This window comes from Dermochelys coriacea, chromosome 6 (assembly GCF_009764565.3).
Source record: "Dermochelys coriacea isolate rDerCor1 chromosome 6, rDerCor1.pri.v4, whole genome shotgun sequence".
Taxonomy (NCBI): domain Eukaryota; kingdom Metazoa; phylum Chordata; order Testudines; family Dermochelyidae; genus Dermochelys; species Dermochelys coriacea.
This window is the reverse complement of record NC_050073.1, coordinates 86,385,541-86,400,642: the sequence shown is the minus strand read 5'-3', so window position 1 is coordinate 86,400,642 and position 15,102 is coordinate 86,385,541. Positions and strand designations below refer to the sequence as shown.

The 15,102-nt window shown below is 42.9% G+C and overlaps 1 protein-coding gene across 22 annotated transcripts in view; it reads right to left on the bottom strand.

Moving 5' to 3' along the window:
* Positions 1 to 15,102, bottom strand: part of TTLL5 (tubulin tyrosine ligase like 5) — a 224,711-nt gene that overhangs the window by 127,609 nt on the left and 82,000 nt on the right. For 19 of the 22 annotated variants that reach the window (XR_006281938.1, XM_043516209.1, XM_043516200.1 and 16 more), the window contains 5 exons: positions 11,931 to 12,034; positions 7,676 to 7,809; positions 7,106 to 7,219; positions 6,272 to 6,679; positions 2,922 to 3,112 (listed from right to left, as the gene is read on the bottom strand). Coding sequence is in view for 21 of the 22 variants with exons in the window: in XM_043516209.1 (XP_043372144.1) it covers positions 2,922 to 3,112; positions 6,272 to 6,679; positions 7,106 to 7,219; positions 7,676 to 7,809; positions 11,931 to 12,034 (951 nt within the window). In the remaining variant the exon portion in view is untranslated. The remainder of the gene's footprint in view (positions 1 to 2,921; positions 3,113 to 6,271; positions 6,680 to 7,105; positions 7,220 to 7,675; positions 7,810 to 11,930; positions 12,035 to 15,102) is intronic. The other 3 variants (XM_043516204.1, XM_043516197.1, XM_043516205.1) reach the window with 1 other exon arrangement.

Here is a 15,102-nt window from a genome sequence, read left to right as displayed (position 1 = left end):
TCTTGCCCATATGCTCAGGGTTTAGCTGATTGCCATATTTGGGGTCGGGAAGGAATTTTCCTCCAGGGCAGATTGGAGAGGCCCTGGAGGTTTTTCGCCTTCCTCTGTAGCATGGGGCATGGTTGACTTGAGGGAGGCTTCTCTGCTCCTTGAAGTCTTTAAACCATGATTTAAGGACTTCAATAGCTCAGACATGGGTGAGGTTTTTCATAAGAGTGGGTGGGTGAGATTCTGTGGCCTGCGCTGTGCAGGAGGTCGGACTAGATGATCAGAATGGTCCCTTCTGACCTTAGTATCTATGAATATATTTTATAATATAAAACTGAAACCAAGTAATTTCAAAACAGAAAATCAAAATCTGCTCCAAAAATGCTGAAATGAAACATTTCAATCTTATCAAAATTTTCCAATTTTCGTTTAGAAACAATTTTTGTCAAAGGGAATGTATTTCCATGACACGTTTTACTTTTGATGCATCAGCACTGTCTGACAGAAAAAATGTTCCACCAGAAAATTTCTGAACAACTCTACTGACAAGCTTTTGAAATAAAATAAAAGTCTATATTCTATTCCAAGTATATTTAGAGTTGCTGCAAAGTGCCAGATTGATAGTTTTGGGGATTGAACGCTATTGGCAGCAGTAATTCAAGCTTCCCTCATCGTTCCCACCAATGGCAATCCAGACTTAGAGGGACTATCCTCTCTAGGGGAAAAACATTAGTTCAGGTTCCATGACTGACTCAGTCCTTGTCTTCTCTATTGGGTCTACAAACAAGAGGGCCAAATTCTAAAAGGGTTTTGGTACCATGGCCATCTGTCCATTAGGGACCAACTAAGATCATCAATGAACTTCATGCAAGGATCACTGAACAGCTGTCAGATTTAGTCAGAGCTACTAGGACTGAACTGGGATCATTAGCCTAGAAGCAGAAGAGTCCATAATCTATTCAACACCTCGGAGTCAGCCACGTGCCCAAAAGTTTTTTTTTAAATGCTAAAACAAAATAAGTCACACCTATCCCAGTGCTAGGCTCCATAACAGACATTTGAAAACACCCAATAAAACAATAAAATAAAAACAGGAACAGAACAACAGTATATACAACTCACTATCCATCAGCTATTCATCAGAAATACTCAGCTATTCATCAGAAAACATAGCAAAACATTTTCATCCAAAACCCACATCAGCTCTCCCCAAATATCCTTTCAAGTAGATGAGCTTTGCAGTGTTCCTGATAGTCAGCTGATTTGGACTATTTTGTACCAGGTGCAGGATGGGAAAGTGTTATTTCCAAAGTGGAGGATCCAACTTGGAAAAAAAAACACACTGCTAGCAACCCATCTCTTATTAACTGAGGGAGATCCAGCTTGAGTGTCTCAGCTGCCAACAAGTGCAGCGGGTATTTCATGGGGAGAGGTAGTCTCTCATGTAGATAACTCTCAAGTTATTTAGGACATTGTAACTCAAAACCAACCCCTTAAAACTCTAGCTGGAAAGCGACAGGCAGCCAGTACAGACCATGAAGTACAATGTCATATGTTCCTGGAAAGATGTCCTTTTTAGCAAAAAGGGCTGCCGCAGTCTACACTAGCTTGAATTTCAGAATGGAGTTAGGATTTAATTGCAACACGTTTTATCAAAACCTCATTAAACCTGCCATGTGTTCTCTCTAGACTTCCAGTGCTATCATTCTGCTTGCCCAGGCATTTTTAAGGAAACAGACACATCTTCTGCTGTGCTCGTCGGTCTGATACGGTTTCCCGATTCCCGTATGATGCTGTTATGCAGGTTCATCTACACCCAAAGCTCTTGGTAACTTTACTCTTTACGACATACTGTCAGGAAATAAATCAATGGGAGTACAGTATATCCATCTGATAGATGGTTGGCACAAGCAGTACAACACAAGAGTGCTTTCACTTAAAGCCTTTACTTTATTTAGTCTCAAGCACATACAAACACAACAGGTTATAGAGCACCCCAAATGAAGTTACCCCAAATGTCTGGAGTAGTCTTGAATGGTCAACGGATTTTTGATGGCCAGCCTTCCATCTGCCACTGGAGACCTTAAGATGGATTCACAGCAGAGTTCACTTGATCCAACCCTCTTTCCCCTTTTTATGCTCAAAGTATCACATAGCTTGTCAATCACCAATAGCCTCTGAACAAGCAATTTGTTACACAAGAAGTTTCAAGCCATTAGTTATACAGGATGTGTTTTTGCAGAGTCTGCAGTCTCATGGGCCCTGACAAACACACACCAGAAATCAAATATAAACATACTTCCTGTCTTTCAAAACTGCATGCTTCAGCAATTTTTAAAAAAGCCCAACAGGATGGTGCAGAGTCTTGCTCAATTCTCATGGTCACTGTCCCTCCCCTCCTAGCCTGCCTAGTTATGCTAAGACTGCTATAAAGGCCTTACAGCTGCTCTTGGCAATAAGCATAATAATTGATAGTCCAGTTACTGGCAATGGCCTAGGCACTTTGCTGGGCTGTTAAAATCTCCCTTTACAATGCCATAGTCCAGCATTTGACAAGTCAATGGAGGAATGAGGCAGCTGACTTTAAGGGAGTAAAAAAATTAAGAAATAAGATTTGGGAAAGACCTACTTTCCCCATCGATCTTCTCCACTGACAGCTGGGGCAGATTTCTTCCTTACAATGTATTTTTTAATACTTTGTCCAGTCTAACCATTTGAGAACAGGGCTTCAAGCATTTCCCTATGCAATTTAACTAAAATCTAGGAGCGCTTTAGTCCCCAATCCCACAGCAGCAAAAGGGAAGGAAATGCACTTTCATGAGATTCTCCCTTCCCAGAACAGTCTGTCCCAATCCTTGGCTCTGACTGGCTCTGACTCAGGAGACGTGCCAGTCTTTTCTGTTGTCACCAGGAAAACCTTACTGATCACATACCTGCTGTGTAAGGAGGCTGATGTGGCTGGGTGGAGAATATTGCCTGGCTGCTTGCTTTTCCGCCAGCCGCTGCAACTCTGCTGCTACAATACTGTGGTTGTAGCGTCTGCTCTGGGAAGAGCTGTTTTCTGCATCCTTGTGCATCCTGGCTGAGCCTACACGCTGCCCACTTGGACTGCGATGGCACGAACCTGCCAAACACACAGTTTTCATCCACTTAGAAAAGTGAAGCAATGTTTTGGGCTGCAGAGAGCTCCTCATGCCCTCTGAGGAGGGAGCGAAGACACTGAATTAAATAGGAGAGACTTGTATATTTGCATCAATAGAAGTAAAAGCCAGCAGGAAACTTCTGCAACAGGCTCCATTGTGCACATTTGAGCTTCTCCACACCAACACTGAACCCTTGTTCACCTCAGGATAGAACAGCTAATGGCACCCAGTTCCAATGGGCACTGGCTGTTTGTTCTCACTTATTAATTATCTGTATTAGAACAGTGACTGGAACTGAAGCAGCCAAGGTGTGGGGATTTGAGAGACAGAGGATATTTTTGCATTCATCCCAGAAAGTGAGGGGACGTTTGGAAGCCAAGTGAATAGAGGGAAGTTGCCTCTGAAGAAACATCTCTCTTTATGTTAGTTGGACCTAAAACAATTTAAAGCATGGACACTTGGCTCCCTATTCAAAAAGGATCAGTAACAGGTATTTTCCACTGAATGCATCCGATGAAGTGAGCTGTAGCTCATGAAAGCTTATGCTCATATAAATTTGTTAGTCTCTAAGGTGCCACAAGTACTCCTTTTCTTTTTGCGAATACAGACTAACATGGCTGCTACTCTGAAACAGGTAGAACACAGACATTACAACCTTCTTATGAAGAACAAAATCAATATAGAAATATAATTAGAAGACATTCATAGATTGAAAAATGGTTGGAGGGTCATAAACAGAAGATTATGATAGACAGCAAAGGAATGAGGCTGGGGAGGTGTCTTGGCAGGTTGATAGTGTTGGATCTGGATTTAAATATTTTTATTAATGATTGGGAAGATGGGAAGATTGATGAGATTCATAGGTGAATTAGGAGAAGCTGTAAACACCAATAAGGACAAAGAAATAAAATGAAGGGGCCTAGAGAGATCAGAAACATGGGCAGGAAGTAACAAAATGAGATTTTATTTGAAAAAGATGCAGGTAATACATCTGGGAAGATAACACAGAAGCCAGATACTCTAGGGAAGGAAAAAAAACTTATGAAGCAGGAACAGATGAGAGAGAGTGAGGAGAGTGGGCAGCAAATTGAAAAGGAGTCTAATGTGATAGGGTTGTAAAATAGGTCAGTACAGTTTGCGGCTGCACAAACAGTGGCATCACATCACAGATCAGAGAATTGTGGTCTTTCCCTTCTTTAATATGATCTGATCTGGGACACTACACCATTTCTAGAAAGCTGCTGACAAATTGGTGGGAATTTAGAGAATAGCTACAAAAATGATCAGGGAGCTTGAGAGACTGGGTTATGAGGAAAGATAACAGAAGCGGAACATGGTAACAGTCTTCAAGTACTTAATGTCTATGAATACCAGGAGAGGAGAAGAATTATTTAGAGAGAGGTAAAACAAAGTAAAACTAAGCGCAATGGGATGAAGTTAAAAGGGTAAATTTTTGGCTGAATTATTGGGAAACCTTTCCTGGAAGCGAGTCTCTCAAATCACCTCCCATGGCCCCAGCACTAGGAACTTTTAAAACTAGACCAGACAAAAACAGTGGTAAATGCATAGTAGGAAATAATCTGCATTGTCTCCTCGGAAGGCACCTAATGGGATTTTATCAGCTCTGGTTTCTAGGCTTCTCTGAATTCCAGAAAGTAGATCATTCAGACAATTTTATTTAGTTTCAGGATTCCAGAGGTAGCAGGTATACACCCTGATCCTCTCTACGAGACACCCCTAGCAGGCACTATACACAGGATGTCCTCACCAAAAGAGCATGGAATCTGCCTATGGGATGAAAGGCATGTCTGGTATTTTTCATATAAAAGCTACAATGGCTTTGCTTAAAAGCAAATGGATCCCTTTAAATAAGCTACTGAGCAGGTGCATCAGGTTTATTTTAATGCCAGAAAGCTCACCACATTGTATAAAGTAGTCTCAGTGAACATGTGACAGTTTGCTGTCCACTTCAAACCCAGATCTTCAGGGTTACTGCAGAGGGAAACCCACTCACAGTTAAAAGCTTGTATACGTGGGCACACTCAGGAACATTGATCTGAATTAAGAAAAGCTGTGAATTTAAAGTGGATTACTTAAACTGCATTAAACCCCTGTGTGAACACACTCATTCAGACTTAAAAGTGGCTTTAATTTACTTACTAAGCAAATTTATAAAGAACATATGGCATTTTCCTCAAGAGTAGAGATGGTAGCGTGGATGTGCTAACCAAATTTCAATATAGGTTACATTCTGCCTCCCTAAATCTCTGCCTCCATCAGTTTTTGATGGATATGCTCTCTTTTTCTCTTCAGCTATCTTATTCTGTTGAGTAGCATTGCTCAACCTCTTTCCACCCTATAGATGTCTGTGCTTCAATGTAGAATGAAAAATCCCTACATGTCATTTGTAAGATGTTTTGAGGTATGCCAAGATGAAAGGGCCTAGGGAAATATGAAGTTATATTGTTATTCACATTCCCTTAAACACTGACCCATTCAGATTTTACTTGGAGGCCTTGACCATTTTCTAAATCTGTGTTTAACTGCCACTTCTACTGGATGAGTCTCCTGCAGAACAGATAGCAATTCCCAGCAACAAGAACCCTGCATAGCCACATAGAGGACTTTTATACTACTGAAACTGCCCTGAAACTGTAACAATAACAGACCATCATGTGTCAATGCTGTTTCAGTTGGGCACAACTACCCCTTCTCACATCATTTCCCACCTCTGCCATTCAGGCAAGACCCTTTCATTCCACACTGACTGAACCAGTTCAATTCCCCATTTATCAGCACAGAAAACAGGCATTAGTAGGGAGAGGCTGCTTTAATCCCAAAAAGGAATTTAGTGCTGATGAAAGGAGCTAGATTCACAACTCTGAAAATTAAACATTTCTGGCTATCGCAGAGCAGGTAAAGGCTATGTACACTTCGCCCTGACCAAGCAGCCTTAGGGGTTATTACACTGCCTCTGCTCTACTCTTCATGGCAACTGGATTAGCAAATTTGAGATTGATCATTGCAGCCATAGGGACAGAAGCCCAGCTTGGACAGTATGAAGAATTCTCCAATTCTAGGAGGAAACTTGACTGATAAAGATGACATTTTCTCACATCCTCACTGGCCAGCACACTCACCTGCTTTAGCAGAGGATGGTCGGGACAGTCTTTGGCTGTAGATCTGAGTAGCACTTTGAAATGACGAGAAGGGCCCAATGGTGTAGCTTCCAGACCGACAACGATGCAACCCTGCATGGTTAGACGTCTGGTGGGACACTGGGTTTGTGGAAACAGACCAGTTGTCAGGGATTGTACTCTGGCTCTGGAAAGAAGGTGGGGAGGGTGGGGACTGAGTCAGTTTGGGACCAGCTACAGAAGCCAGGGAGGAGTGGTGACCAGGCACCTGTATGTTTTTAGAGGATGTGGCATGAGATGACAACTGGGAACTGATGCTTCTCTGGAGCATGGCACCAGAAACAGAGGAGGAAGCACGAGGGTGGTCGCGCCGGAGTAATTTTGACTCATCTTCTGTGGAAGACGGGGGCCCTGTTAAAACAATACAAACAAGCCAATCAGAATGTTTCATAAGCTTAGCAGCTTTCCAGAACCCCAAAGACAACAGCAATATGGCCAAGGGGCCTGTGCTTATTGGCCTGATGAAGCCAAGAAAAAAAAAAAAAAAAACTCAACCACCAGCAAGGGCTGGCAAGAACCAAGCTCTGATTCAGACATATCCTTTCCCCAAGCTCAAAATATCTTGCAGAGCCCTTTTACCACAAAAGACAGTTTTTTCCTTTGCTCAGTAATCTTCCCCCATAGCTGGGGCTAGGATTCTCTCAGCTTGTTCTGCATCTAGATTCTGACCACTGTAATTTCTCAAGATAGTTCTAAAATCTACTAATCAAGTATGGCTTCTACCTCAGTCATTTGCTGGAGAGCTAACTCTGCCCTGGTTTGGATGGGTTCACTTACAGGATGGCCTGGCTTCTTTGGGCTTGTAGCCTCTCAGCTCTCCTTCTCCACTTGAGTCTGCCACTGAATGTTGGGGCGGATTCCTTTTCACTTCTTCCACCATCTCAGGAAGATCTTAAATGAGTTTTGAAAGTCAGGAAGCAGGACAATTTAAGCTGCTTGTACCATGAGAAATGGACTGCAGAGTTTGAATATTGCAGAGACCCTGGATTCTTTACAATATTTATTGTAGCCTACCCCCCTCCCCTTTTCTATCATCACGGTCTGTTGGCTTGATTCATAGCATTAGCTAATGCAGACTGCAAGCTAGAAACCTACCACTTCCTTATGTTGGGATCACTAATCACTCAGCTATCAGACCCAACCGCTCTGGGCTCTGCACCCTTACCCTATGCACAACTGTGTCACACTTGTCACCCACAGGCTCCCCATATCTTTATTGGGCTTCCTACTTATACTTAGATAATGCCCCTTTAGGGTTCTACATTCTTCCCAACTCTATACTAGGTCACCATGGCCAACTCTTGTTTCTTATAAGCTCTCCGACTCAGTACTGCACAATACACTTACCTCCTTGGGCCCTGTTTTCTGACTGGTTGATGCTACTGCTAGGCTTCGTGGTCCTGGGGTTTGTTCCCAGAAAGACACTTGCTGACTTATTCTTGTGTGTGTAAAATGTCAGCACCTCCTCCAGGTCACTCTCACTGAGACAGAGAGGAAAAGAAAGGGCCTAAGTGAGGATTCCAGGAGCTTCTGCCATTGCATGACAGTCACAATGGAATCAAGTATCAGGGGTAGCCGTGTTAGTCTGTATCCACAAAAACAACAAGGAGTCCGGTGGCACCTTAAAGACTAATAGATTTATTTAAGCATAAGCTTTCGTGGGTAAAAACCTCACTTCTTCAGATGCATGGAGTGAAAGTTACAGATGCAGACATAAATATACTGACACATGAAGAGAAGGGAGTTACCTCACAAGTGGAGAACCAGTGCTGACAGGACCAATTCGATCAGGGTGGATGTAGTCCACTCCCAATAATAGATGAGGAGGTGTCAATTCTAGGAGAGGCAAAGCTGCTTCTGTAATGAGCCAGCCACTCCCAGTCTCTATTCCAGCCCAAATTAATGGTGTTAAATTTGCAAATTAATTTTAGTTCTGCTGTTTCTCTTTTAAGTCTGTTTCTGAAGTTTTTTTTGTTCAAGTATAGCTACTTTCAAATCTGTTATAGAATGTCCAGGAAGACTGAAGTGTTCTCCCACTGGCTTTTGTGTGTTATTGTTCCTAATGTCTGATTTGGATCCATTTATTCTTTTACGTAGGGACTGTCCAGTTTGGCCAATGGAAACAGATCATGAGGCTGAAGAGGAACAAGCCAGAGGAATAATTGATCTCCTCAGCCTTCTAGGGAAGGAATGCCTGGAACTGGAACATGCTCTGGTCTATAATGTAATAATATCATGGTGAAACGTGTATAGGAACACTATATGTACAATTATGAACACAAGCTGAAATTATGACTGCAATGTGTTTACCAGACCTGTTTGGGGAGGGTGTAAACCTGTTCCTAAAAGACAAAGGACAAGCTAATGCCTCTAGTCAGGTGTCAAAGTTGATTGGCGATCACCTGTCAAGTGGCCATTCTTTGGAAACCCAGTGTGGCAGGAACAGATTGATCTGCATTTTAGCCAGCGACAACATGGAACCTCTCATCACAAGATTCCATACCTCTGTCCTCACAGCAGGAATGAACTTTATCTAGGTATAACCCTCAGAAAAATGCATTTCAAAGGGTGGCTGGACTATAAAAGGGAGGGGCAAAAACCACCCCAGCATCGCTTTCTTTCTTTCTCTCCCTCTCTTTCACCTAAGACGACAAAGGAACCAGGCCTTTGATTTTGTGGGATGATCCTGTTTTGGAATTTTGGTCAGAAATGTTGCTGGGAGCATATGGTAAGGATTTTGCCCTGAACCAAGTCCAGTTTGTTAAGTTTTAGCTACTAGAAAGCATTTTATCTTTATTTCTCTTGTTACTATTTTTGACTTTAATACTTGTACTCCCTTAAAAATCTCTCTTTGTAGTTAAATAAACTTGTTTTATTTTTTAATCAAAACTAACCTAGTACTGTGTATAAAGTGAACTGTTTGGGTAACTCCAGTTAAAGTAGCAAACTGTTGCACATTGACCCCTTACAGGGGCAACAGACCTCTAACATCTGAGCTGTCCAGGAGAGGACTGGACAATGAAGAACACATGTTTTGGGGAAAATTTGGGACTGGGAATGTGTTGGGGTCACCCTGCAGGTAGTAACCAAGGCTCCTGGAAGCCAAAGTGTGACTGGTGGGTTGCTGACTGGCTGCTGGGGTCAGAGTTGCTGGACCAACTATATACAGCCACTCAGGGTGTGACCTGCAAGCTGTTTGGCTCTTTGTGAGCAGTCCAGGTTGGGACACAACAGCAAAGCACTCTGAGGCACCAAAATTGCAGGGCAGACAGTGACAAACCCTCACTGGTCTGGATTGTACCCCGGAATGTGATAATTGCACACAGGGTAAGCAAGCCAGCAGAGGGTAACTGCCAGTAACAGTCACAACATGACAGTCCAGCAAAGTAAAGTAAATTAATTGCCAGCAGTCACAATTCTTTGCATATGCACACTTACGGAATGTGCTCCTGGTGTCATGGAGCTTTGGCAAAAGCAGCACCTATTCAGACAAGTCTTTCTACCTTCAGGGCATACTGCAAAGCTCATTTTTTTCTCTCAGGCATTTGAAGGGTAGGAATATGTAAGGGTGAGGAACTGTTGGATGGAAGGGTGACTTAAGCCTTTGGGTTGCCTGGTTTGTTGGTAGTGGGTTTCAGTGAGTTGTACTGAACAATGATGACCTGATATTAATTTTGTTGTATTTTTAAGTTGTGTCAAGGGTGTCAAAAGCCTATGACTAGGCACTCTGAGCATGCATATACATTTAAATAAAACAAATACATACATAAATAAAGGATCACATCATGGTACCAAGGTTGTGAAGGGGCAGTTGGATAAACCCTAGTTAACAAGTGGTAACTCTTAGATTCCATCTTCTCCAGGGTCTCTCCGATTATGTTGCAGAACAAGCACTCACTATCAAAAGGGATGGTTGAACTGCTGGAAACAGACCAGATTATTTAAACCAGAAGTACCCACGCACAGTAATGTCCGACACCATATAGTTTTCAAACGTACCTGATGCATCATATGAAGCAGAGAGAACATGTCTAGAAACTGTTCAACTCTCAGCAGCAATGTCTTTTGCCACCTTCTTTTGAACCTCAGGCAGATGGTCCCAGCAAAAGTAGTATCCAATTCCAAGCTGGAGGTAATATCTGGCCACAAATGCCTGGTAACTGCAACATGGACTCCCAATATTCCTAAAGAGTACACATTTCTGCCCAAGACATCAGTCTTCTTAGTATCCCTGTCCAATGGAGTAGACTGCAGACTGATCAACTCCAGAGAGTCAGTGTTTTTACTGCCCACAAAGACCATCAGAGAACCAAAAGCCTGGTATGAAGAAATGAGAATCCCTGCTATGGGACCAGGACCAAGACGACAGATTGCTTGTTAACAGCAAAATAGATGCTAAGGTCAGCCGGATATTCTGAGCCACTTCTCTTCCTCTGCACTATGGTGATGAATGTTTCCTTGGACCACAGTCATCTCCTACTCTAAAGAGTCTACCATCCAAATCGGCAACTCTTGAAACAAACTATTGTCATCAGAAAGTAAAACAGATGCAGTCATCATGATATCATCAGGAGATGGAGAAGATACTGAAGTTTCCGGATGAGTAGCAGAGGTCTAGCTGGCATCACCCCTGCTTTCTCCTCATCCAATCACTGTCAATGTTGGTCAGACATGAAGGAGAGAAAAGTTTCACAACTGGTTGTAACAAAGGAGGAGGAGATTGTGTCTTAGCTCTCTTAGAAGCATGTGTTAAGAGTCAATTGAGAAGTGTTCCCCTCTGTAGCGCCTGGCCCCCATGAAGTTGTAAGCAGTCTGTCAATATGATCACATCATCCATAGGTTAAATAAGGAACAAAGAAAAGGAGCCGGTATAAGATTTTCCCAGAGGGCCTGAGAGGCCTTGGAGAAGAAATTCCTCATCATTGGCGGTCTTCAAGAACAACTGAATATAATCACATGGATGTAATATTGCATAATATTGTTTTTCATACCACCCCAACTCACATTGAGGATTTACCTTGTATGTAATACACATTTCCTACCAGATTCTAGCAAGTTTAAGGCAGGTCAAATCTGGAACTGACAAAACTGCAGAGTGCTGGTCCTTTAACATTAATGAACCGCTCACAGTTAATTGTTTTAGCAGAAAGAGAAAGAAGCCATGGTCATAGCAAGGAGTGTGCTTCTCCTCCCTCCATGTCTTAGGAAGCATAGTCCTAGATGGTACCTGGAATTCAGGAAAGAGGGCAAGGGTGGGAAGTGCTTGTGAAGACAGGAATTTGAGAAGCAAAGCCATGATGGAAGCTTAACCACCAAAAATCAGGTCAATCTCCGCAGCAGCCCTGGCCTTGTTTTCCTTCCAAGGTGTGACTGCATTTGCTCCAGTGTGATAGAGAGTGGATATTGCAGACTATGAACATTTACAGGGGCCTGTATGGAGCCCATACTGTCCTTTGGGTCTAATAGCAAAAACATCCAAAACACACCCTATGCTGCAGATACTGATGACACAGTAGCAGTTTGGGAGGTAGGATGGGGCAGTACAAGAGCAGAAGAGATGCAATGTGCTACTTTATTACAAGGGGTAAAAGTCCATTCCTACCTTGCCTTAGTAACAAAGTCCTGAAAACCTTCAGCATTCACACCCTCCTCTTCCTCTTCTTCCCGTTTCCTTTTTGATCTTGTCTGAACCATCTGCTCAGTTTCCTGCAATTAAGCATATTAGTTATCTATCAGTCACTCTACCTCTCTATGCACCCCAATACCAAGTGCTGGGACACAGGTATTGCCCAAAGGGAAGGGATTTCAGAGCAATTTCATGCTATATAAAACAAGGGTATTGCCCAATTCCATAACAGCCAAATTGATAGTGCATTTCACTCTGTATATGTGCTTGCCTTCCAGCAGTACTGGTTTGGACAAGCTGCAGAACCTGTAATTGCAGAGGGCTCCCAGAAACAGACACATGTTAATCTCTTCACTCTACACACATTATTAAAAGTGATATGCTGAACAGCCCCAACTAGCCTGATCAAGTGAGTGCTTTTGCTATAGATGCCACCTCCTTATTAAGACATGCGGGCAGAGGGTGTCCTCCTTTGCTAACTCTGGGTTCCCTCCATTTCTGCTGCTCCTGCCCCTACTGGAGGATTCCTCCTAGCAGTTTTTGTTCCAACCTACTTATCCCCAACTAAAGCATGGCAGGGGGAAAGCAAGAACAAAATTATACTGAAGGGGCTTAATCAAGTGGGTCTACAGGAGACTCCTCCACCCCGAGAACTCACCTCTAGATTTGTCTCTTGGCATGTTTCAGTGAGAGAGAGGGGGGTTTATATATTGGGACCAAACCTGAAAAACTATGTAGCCAAAACAGTCTCTCAGTAGCTTAAAATGAGAGGTTACTCACCTTGGTGCAGTAACTGGAATTCCTCGAGATGCACGCTGCTGTGGGTGCTCCACTTTAGGTGTGCATGCACCCTTGTACCTTTGATTGAAGATTTTTGGCAGCAGTGCCCATTCGGGTTGCTCATGTGCCCTACACATCCTTGTGCCACGTACCGAGGCTCATAGGGCTGTGCAGACAAACCTCCCTCTGTTCTCTCTCTACTGCAAAGCCCACAGAGGCAGCTCCAAAGCAGAGGGGAGGAGGGCAGGTAGTGGAGCACACACAGGGACACATATCTCAAAGAACTCCAGTTACTGTACAAAATGAGTAACCTCTCCTCCTTCTTCAATAGTAGTGTCCCTGTGGGTGCTCCACTTTAGGTGACTCCCTTGCAGTAACACTTTAAGGACATGGGAGTTTTGGAAGAGTTCATCACTGAAGAAAAAACTGCACCTGATCTTGAAGCATGCACTAAGGCACAATGGTTGGCAAATGGTTGGACCGAGGACCATGTTGCAGCTCTGCAGAATGTTTGAGTAGGGCTACAGATGTAGACTGTAATCTCAGAGTGCATGGCCACTCTTAGGGGAGGTGTAATCTCAGTGAAACTGTAACAGGCAACAAAGCATCCAGAGATCCATTTGACTGAAGATAGGTCGAGGGGAGCACCTAAATACAATAGAAATAAAGAGTCTAGGGATCCTCATGAATGCCCTAGTTTTGTCCAATTAAAAGGCTAGTGCCCTCTTAACATCTGTGTATGAAGGGAAGACTCCTGTGTAGATGGATGTGGCTTTGGGAAAAAAAAAAAAAATATGAAAGGTGCATAATTTGGTAGATGTGAAAGTTAGAAGACACCTTAAGTAAAAAATTTGGGTGGGGTTGTAAAGATACCTTCTCCTTGGAGAACAAAGTAAAAGGAGGGTCTGCCATTAGAGCCCCCATTTCCCCAAACATTCAAGCAGAAGTGGCCACCAAAAAGGCTGTCTTCATAGACAAATGTAGCAGTGAACACATAGCCCTTTGAGCCATTGGCTGTTTCATGAGATGGTTAAGAACCAGACTGAGATCCCAAAGCAGTGTAGATGCTCTAATCTATGGAAAAAGATTTAGGAATCTCACTGTGGTAAAACGAATGAATACCAAGAAACCTTCTACTGGCACATGTAAAGCTGTTATTGCTGCTAAATGTATCTTGATGGAACTCCATTTCTGAAGGTAAATACGTCTCGTAGATTCCATTCTACTATTTAAAAGTGTATTTTTTACTTCATATGAAAAAGGCAGTCTAGTCCCAAGAACCACTGGGGAACTAAACTTGCAGTTGCAGAACATTCACTTTGGGGTGAAGTGTCTGACCAACATCCTGAGAACAGTTAAGGTTTGATGGGGAGCCACCATAGAGGATGGGAAGTAAGTTTGATGAGGTAAGGAAACTAAACTAGTCTTGGCCAAGTTGGTGCAATCAAAATGACTTTGGCTTGGTCCTGTCTGATCTTGACACAGATCTTTAAGAGCAACGCAGTTGAAGGCTATGCATAAAAAAAGACCATTTGTCCACGTAATGAGGAAAATATGTCACCTAGAGATTGAGAATTGAGAGCCCCTCTGAAACAGAATTTCCTGCACTTTGTGTTGGCTGCTATGGCAAAGGGGTTGACTTCTGGATATCCCCAAGCTAGGAAAATTGTGGAGGACTCAAGATTCCAATTCCCATTAGTAATTTAGGGAGAAATGTCTGCTGAGGGTGTTGATGATAGTGTTTTGTTTAACTGGGAGATAAGAAACTGATATGACTACCTGATTGGCTATGCAGCAGTTCCAAAGCTTTATCGTTTCACTGCAGAGTGAGTGGGGAACGTGCTTAACCCTGATGATTAATAAAACACGTGCGCTATGTTGTCTGTCAAGATCTTGATGGACTTGTTTTTAAAGTAGGGGGAAGAAAGTGGAGGGAAGCATTTCTGAACTCTTAACTCCAACAGATTGACATACAAGCGCTGTTCCTGTTGTGACTATTTGCCTTGGACTACAAGAAGACTGATTGTTGGGTAATAAATTGTCCTGAGCCACCCCTGACATCAAAGATAAACCATGGCATTTTGCGTCACAAAAACACAAGCTGCCATGTGTCCCAGCAGTTGCAGACATGTTCTTTTTGGAACTTGAGACCTGAGCTGCACTCTTTGTATAAGGTCCTTCAGAGAAAGGAATCTGTTGAGAGGGAAATAAGCTCTACCTATTATCGAATCCAGAAATGCTCCAATAAAGAGAATTCATTGCGGAGGAGTCAAGATTGATTTCTCAAGATTTATCTGCAGGCCTAGACTTTGGAATAATAAAGTTATTGTTTGAACTGCTGACCAAACCTCCTGATAAGACCACCCCT